General features: G+C 37.0%; 1 protein-coding gene across 1 annotated transcript in view; it reads right to left on the bottom strand.

Annotated features, from left to right (window-relative positions):
• LOC106462914 (leucine-rich repeat serine/threonine-protein kinase 1-like) overlaps positions 1-8,265 on the bottom strand; it is a 257,033-nt gene that overhangs the window by 221,808 nt on the left and 26,960 nt on the right. The window contains exon 3 of the mRNA XM_022390319.1: positions 7,595-7,697. Coding sequence (XP_022246027.1) covers positions 7,595-7,697 — 103 coding nt within the window. The remainder of the gene's footprint in view (positions 1-7,594; positions 7,698-8,265) is intronic.

Here is an 8,265-nt window from a genome sequence, read left to right as displayed (position 1 = left end):
TCAATATATTCAAGAACAGATCTTTTTTTAGTTTATTAAGAATACTTCACTAAAAATATATGATTTTTTGTATGTGAAAGACAATGTTTACTGAAAGGCTGCCAAATTTCATGAAAATATACACACTATATTAAACATTAGTAGTATAAAATCTAAAAAGACTTTGAAGGAGTACAAAGAGGTCATGTGGTCTGTCAAATTAACCAAGCCCATGTTGAAAGAAATAAAAGATGTGGCTCTACAATACAGACATATTTTAGACTTAAATATATTAGTAAACTTTTAACAGACTTTACGTAGCTTACAGATTTAATTTAGAAAGTATTTGAATTTTTGCTTTCAATTTTGATGATTTTTATCTTTAATTTTTCAATTTCTTTCATTCAGGGAAGCTAACACTGAATAATAAAGGTTCTTAGACTCCATATACACACACACTGTAAAAGGTTGCCTGCACTTTGATCTGTCGTAACATTAATTGTTTGTTAGGTTAAAGATTGTAACTTGTATACTTTTGTGTACTGTCTTTTTCTTTGCTTTGAACACGGTCAAAGACATAAACGCACACTTCAATTACCTAAACTGCAAGTAAAGTTCAGTAGCACTTTTCTGATTGCTTAATTTTGGCTTCTTTTTAAGAATTAGAAAAACCTCCTTCATCTGTAGCATAGTCTTGTTTTCATTTTTACCAATTACTCTGAACATATTGGGGGGGGAACCACATCACATTCACTTAGTGCATGTCAAATAATGCTTAAATTGATCTTGAAAGTAGGATTAGTGTGTTTTTTTAATGGTCTCCCAGCCTTCTGACAGTCAACCAAAAACCATATGATATTAAATACCATATTTAACAGTCTATTTGCAAGTTCAAGTTTAAAGGCTGAATCCACTTTTCTCAACAGTAATAGGTGAATTATGATTTTCTTTTACCCAACACATTTATGTCAGGTCGACTGTCAGAAGACCAGGAGATCATTTAAAAGAACACTCTGATCCTAAGTTCAAGGTTGGTTCAAGCAATGTTTAGCAGTCATTGAGTAAATGTGATGTAGTCCCATCCCCGATTATTTTCAAAGTAACTGGTAAAGCAGAAAATGAGACCATACTACAGGTGGACTCTTTAATTATGCAAAAAAAGCTAAAATTAAACAGTCAGAAAAGTGATATCAGACTTTCACTTGCAATTTAGGTAACTAAATCTTATTTCAATTTTCACACTCTACTGTGTAATTCAAACCTTTACTTTGTATCCATTGGATCTCCTGCTTTTGTAGGTTCTACTCATTCACTCTGAAGAAAATCAGCGTATCTGAGAATACCATCAAATATGTATAGAGGAGAAAATTTTAGAACAGTGACCTCTCATACTATTACTGTGGATAACTTACTTCCTCTGAATGAGTGTATTTGCTCTTCCATTATCTAGTGTAAAGATTCTAAACCCATGGAAATGGCACTTTTCATAAATTAAAGTAGGCATGCTCTAGATTTTGTCACTGAGAAGGCATGGATCACAGGAAAGTAGTCTTCACCTAGAAACCTAATTGCCATTACTCTGCACTCACCAGTTCAGGAAGGAAACTTCCACTTTATGAAACATTCTGAACAGCCAACCCAACACCATAATATTGTGTTGTGTCAAACATGCCACATGTGGATGTGCATTCTCATGGAGAACACCTTTCTGATTGAAGAGTGAAGGGCATTTCTGATGAAGGGCTTGATTTAAACATTCCAGTTGCAGACTATAGATCTCTGCATTGATAGTTCGCTATGGATTGAGGAGTTCGAAATGAATTACTCCTTTGATGTCCCACCAAATGCAAAGCATTACTTTCTGTGGATGGAGTCCAGGTCTTGGGGTCAGAAGTGGTTTTTGTCTAGGACTGAGCCATTGTTTTTGGCATTTAATATTCGCAAAGAGAATCCATTTTTCATCAATGGTGACAATTCTGTCCAAAGTGGTTCATGAGCATTACGTGCCAGAAGAGAAAAATCAACGTTCAAATGTTGGAAACAATGATCATCAGAAAGTTTGTGAGGCACCCAAACACCTTCTTTATAGAGTTTTTCCATATTGCTTAGATGTTTACATATTGTTTCATGAGAGACATGCAATTTCAGGGCCATTTCACGAGTGTGTTCCCTTAGATTAGACTCAACAAGCATCAATATCAATTCCAACATGTCGGTCCCTAGCCATCACAGTTTTTAAGGCTAAAGTCACCTGAACAAAACTTGCTGAATCATCGTTGACACTTACAAACATTCAAAACATTTCCATAAACTTTTTTATATTTTTTGTGGCTACAGAGGCATTGTTTCCCTTCTTGTATTCAAACAGCATTACATGCTGAATGTGTGTCTTGTCATGTGCCATCGCTATAAGGGATTAGAGTATACTACACTTTACACATTATATATATGCTACACTAACGTGATGTTTAGGCAGTTCATTTAACTATTATACATGATATACATTTTTTGGGGGGTGGTTGATGAAATCTTTCCAAAATGCGACAATAATTTCTTGACAACTTTATAGTATTTTTATACTTCATACAAAAATCACCTTGCAGGTGAACTATTCAAAGTGTGAGTGCAAATAACTATATTAAATAACAAATTTTTTTTATTAGATATAGTAGAAAAAAATCTAAATTAAATGTTTTACTTTTATGAAACTAGATGCTTTTAGGAACACTCTTGTCAAACTTTAAACAATTTCATCCACTAGTTTTATTTTTGGAATGAAATATAACAATAGAGATGTTGCATACAACGAATTGTAGCAAGTGACTACCAAAGGGTTATACCATAACCAAACCCTTCCATTTGTTTGAAAAAGGGGGAAACATGATTTATCAGATTATGGATCTTTTCTTCCAATGGTCTGGATAGCACGTAGCAATTTTAATTCTTTGCAGAAACGAAGGCTTGTAAAGATGTTCTCTGCTAAAAGGAGCCAATAATGTTTAGTTTTGGTGCATTTTGCACATGAAAATGCTTACTTCCAAATCAGAGTTTAATGAGTCAGTGTGGACAATTGTTGTATGCCTATTACTCCTCACAAAAACACCCCTGCACATGACTGTGGACATCCAGCTAAAACAATTTAATGCATTATAAATTTGTGCCCCTAACACTGATTTTAAGGAGGTATCAGTGGCAACAGCTGAGGCCATCAGATGGATCTCAGACTTCACAATACTGCTCTAATTTACTGTTCTAACACTCTAAACAAAGAAGACTCCTCATGGTGTACCTGCAATTCTTCATTTGTGAGGTTTCCTATCAGTTCTTTATGGGAATTGATCAATTTCACCTGTGATTGCAATTACAAGTAAACTTTGTCTATCATCTAACTTCACGTTTGTTAGTTTTGCCACTCCTGAAGGAAAACCCCGAAATATAAGCACTCACTTAACATCCCTTCTAAAGCTGGTCATCTTACTGAACTAATGTAGGCTACATATGTAGAACTCGCTTATATATGCCTCATTTATCACACAAAATACCATGTGAAATAGCTTCATTTACAGGTTTAGCTACAACAGCATACATTCTACAAGTTTATCTATGAAACATCAGATAAAATTGTCCATAATGTACAAGTAATTCTCCCTTTCATAAAATATAAACAAATATATTTTGATCTCAGTGGACAGGGTACAATAAGTTAACATTTTCCTAAATTGAAAATGTATTTCTGATAATAATAATTACTTCCACTGACACTTATAGCTATTACTCAACCACCAAATATTCACCTATGCCCATATATGCATTGGTCAGATTTTTTCTTGTTTGCTCCAGTCTTTTATACCACACTCAATTACCCTTGGCAATATTTGTCTCGTGATGCTTTCCACCTACATCAATGCACCTTCTCTCCTGGTACTGTATATAAGGACCTCATTCAGATAATTATATCACTTTTTTGAGACTGATACCATCCCAGTCTCTAACATCAGCTCTTAGTGGGGAATAAGGGAAGGATAGTGTCAGCTTAGGTAAGTATTAATGGAAATACATTTTCAATTTAGAAAAATGTTAACTTCCAAAACATACTTACCTAAACTACCACTTATAACTAGAATTCCTCATTAAGAAGGTGGAGGGGTTGATGAGGTCATTATCAATACAAAAAGCATCTGCATAGATCAAGGATGTACCAAGATAAGAGTGGTATCTGAGTGGGGGAACTACACTTCATCAAGAACAGGTACGCTCTTTACCCTCAACTTAGTTCCTCTATCAATGGTGGAATAGTACGAATAATCATCACTGTAGGCCAGCCCGAACAAGATAGCCAAGGGTTGTAATTAAGGGTTATTAGTCCCTGTATCCCATGTTAGTGGCTAGGGCAAGTGGACCACAATGTTTTCTATAGATGTACTTTTGATTGGATCCCAAACTTTAGCCATAGAGTGATGCACTCCGAACCACCAGAATCACAAGGAGAAAGTAAGCAACACTAAAGCTGACAAAATTTCTCCTCCACCTAAAGAGCCCGAAAGGCAACACCTCAGGCTCAGAATGACAGGATCATGTACGACTTACTCAACCAAAAAAACAGAACTCATCTGGTCTGAAATCATGTACATTCATCCTCACTCCCAAATTACATGGGCAAGGATCTTTCTACTTACCCCTGGAATTATGAAGAGGACATGTAATATAACACTGTGCTCAACCAAGGATCCAGGATGGGACCGCAATGCATTCAGAATTACAAGGAGATAGTGGACCTCCTTCCATGAACAATATACTAAACTGATATTGATCAAAGGAAGAGCCATGCACACTCCAACCAGATAGCCAAGCATCAAATCTGAACTGTTATTATGAGTAGGTTCCTGCCGAGGCTGGTGCCACTCCTACAGACATGGACACGGGTAGGAAGGTCCCCAACTTTGCCCCCTTCTCCAAGAGTGGAGAAAATCACTCAAACACTCAGAAGGAAAAGCCTCTGTCCACCACCCCAGTGACTGGAAACCAGGTCTGGTAAGGACTCCCTAACTCCACAAATAGAATATGGGGGTAATGCAGATGGGGATAATGGGGAGTCCTGAGAAAAAGTGCTCTGGAAACAGTGCAATAGGTGAACCAAGCTCCCTACAGTTTGAAAAACAAACCAACCTCGAATCATTCAATCCGACGATCAGCAGGAACAGGTAGGATCCCCTTTAGCTTTACTCATGATCGTCTACGAATGGCAGTCCAGCATAAAATGGTAATACCATCTGGTGAGCTCCTAGATGGTGTTATGGAACACCTCATTTCAACAGAACCTATTGCATCGAGTAGTAAGTATAGTGAAATTGGTTGCTAGTGAGAAATTCTGTTGATAAAAGCACACCTGTCTAGGCAAAACTCAGCACAGAGTGGGATCCGTAAAGAAAAAAAGAGATGACAGACAAAAGCAAAGTAAAGAGACAAGAGAAAGATGAAAAAAATACTCACCCCTCCTTATAAACTATGAGATGTGGTCAAAATGGCCAAAAGGGATAGGTGAAAACCTTCAGAAGAAAAAAAAATGCCAGATCATAAAAATAATATGGGTGTGCTAGGCAAAAGGACAGAGCCCTGAATTGCATAACCCGACCCTTGTGCACAAAACATATATAGTGGCAGGATGACTTCGCTATTGGAATGTGGAGATATGCATTGGCATCATTGAACTTGGTCATCCACAAACCTGGTGAAAAGTACCAACGTAGAATGAGAAAGGACTCCATTGTGAACCTGGGAGAATCTAAGAATTGGTTGAGACAAGATAGATCGATGATCGGCCGCCAATCTCACGTCTTCTTGGGCACAACAAATAAATGGGAATAGAATCCTGGAACAATGGGATCAACTTTCTCTACTGCCTCTTTGACCAATAGCTCTTTGACTGCCTTGGAATGAAGATCCAAACTCCATAGGTCTGTTGGGGGTGAAAATACTACTGGTTGTGAGTATAATGGAGGTGGAGAAGTGAATTGAATGACCAACCATGACACCAGAACCTCAAGTACCCATGCATCTGTAGTGAAAGAATTCCAGATGTCCAGAAAGGTAGTCACCAACACCAATGGCAACAGTCTGCTCAAGCAGAGGAGCCTCAAAGATAAGAATGGGATCTATTCTAAGCACTAATAGATTGAGGATCAGAATACACAATGAGCAGTCCTACCTTAACTTCCAGCAGGAGCTATAGAAAGTCTAGAAGCCAACGAAGTATGCAAACAGGCAACATCAATTCCTGATCCCAATTACTCTGGGATGCCCACGAATATCAAGGGATGAAAAAAAGGAACCTCATGTAACTCATGGAGGGCTACAGCAGGTAGATGAACTCCCTCCAACAAGGACTCTCTACCCAATAAATCCCAACAACGTACAAGCCACGATGTAACCAAAGAAAGAGCAGAAGCTGACAATTTTACCAAAGTAGAAGTCAGTAAAGGACCCAATTCATCCTTAAATTGATGTGGGGAGTTCTGATAGTCTTCCAACAAAATTTTGAAGGTAGAAGAAGTAGATTCAAAGGCACTGGAGAAAGTCCCATAATCTCACCAACCCGATTGACTAACTTATGACATGGAACAGGAGGTGGCTGATCCAAACTGGTCTTTTAAGAAACTGACCTAGTAAACGAAGGTGCCGAAAAAAAAAGAGAGAGAGAATCCAAATTCTCATCAGACTCTCCTGTTTCAAAGACAAAAGCAGCCTCAGAATCTTCTGGAGACAAGCCCCCATACCGAATATGTCTCCATCTCACAACAAAGCTAATCATGGACAGCCTCAACTAAGTGGGACCCCCCCAACCATTGAGAGATGCCAGATAACAGGGGTGGAAGAGAAGAGGGCTGATTAGTCTCTGTGCTGGAAACAGTTACCTATGAATTCATGGCTAAGAACAGTGTGTCACAATTTTTGTATTTATTTTTTAATAATTATTAAGTATAATTTATACAGAAAGCCACCAGGAAATGCAAAAATTGCAACCAAGGACATTAACTGTCACAGCACTTCTGTAGAGAAACCCATGTCTAAACGTGTTGTTGAGAAAAAGTGATAAAATTGTCTGAATGAGGTGATTATATACAGTACCAGGATAGAGGGTGTGCTGACTTAGGTGAAGAGTAACATGAGACAAATATTGCCAAGATCAGTTGAGTGGGGTATAAAAGACTGGAGCAAGTGAGAAAAAAATCAGACCAAGGTTTAGATGGGCAAAGTTGAAACCCTGGTGTGACTCAAAGAAAAGCAGGGTGTCTTTCTCATACAATTGTTAAAAGCTAAAAATATCAAAGATATGCTATGAAAATAGCACCTCAATGTGGAATTTTTACCAATAATATGTACTGTTACTAAATATATTACAAGTAAGACAAATCTGTACTGCCATAACAAAAAATCAGTCCAAGATGTAGATTAAGATTAGTAGAATTATAATGTCACCCCAACATTTTATCTGACCCTATTAGACTGGTAATCTTCAAATTATAAATTACACAGAAGTGGTATATGAATTCATTATAAATATGACTAGCCTACTTTAACAATATTCAGTTATTCAAATGACAAAATTAGCACAAACCTCCTGCTTGTAAAAGTATCCTTGCACATGTTTCATTCTCATTTGTAGCTGCAGCATGTAAAGCTGTACGGCCAAATGTGTCTGTTGCATTTAAATGTTGCACCTGAAATAATATTAAAAGTGACAAGTTGAACTGTACAAGCACATTCCTAGTACATCTTAATATAATACAAGTTTAACTTATAGCTTCAAATGCCATTACAGTTACTGCCAGTAAGGAAGAACAGTACAGATTCACAATATTCTGATCCTTTCTAAACTTTTGATTTTGAATCAACAAAATTTGATTTGTCTATTTCTCCAAAAATAAAAAAAGGAAGATAACACATTTGAGAATGTAAAACCATTACATGCAGAATTGCTACTACCATTGCCAATGCCTGCCAAATGGCCATTCAAGAAAGAAATTAAAAACTTGGAAAGCGACAACTTCACAAACTGCACTTGTTTCAATCATATGTGTGGAAAACAATTCACAGAACTCTTGAATTTTAAAAGAGCATAAACCATCAGTCTGTAAGTTGTTCCCCAGGTAGAAGGTGAAAAAAAAAAAAGAAAATGCAGAAAACTGTATGAAAAAAAAACCTTGTTAATGAGAGATAGCAATTTGGACCCGAATGTACCTGAACAACTGCAAAAAGAAATGGGTGATCTGTTACTGAACGTAAAGT

Source organism: Limulus polyphemus, unplaced genomic scaffold (genome assembly GCF_000517525.1).
Source record: "Limulus polyphemus unplaced genomic scaffold, Limulus_polyphemus-2.1.2 Scaffold1281, whole genome shotgun sequence".
NCBI classification, from domain to species: domain Eukaryota; kingdom Metazoa; phylum Arthropoda; class Merostomata; order Xiphosura; family Limulidae; genus Limulus; species Limulus polyphemus.
The sequence above is the reverse complement of the archived record's forward strand: the minus strand, read 5'-3'. Positions and strand labels throughout refer to the sequence as shown.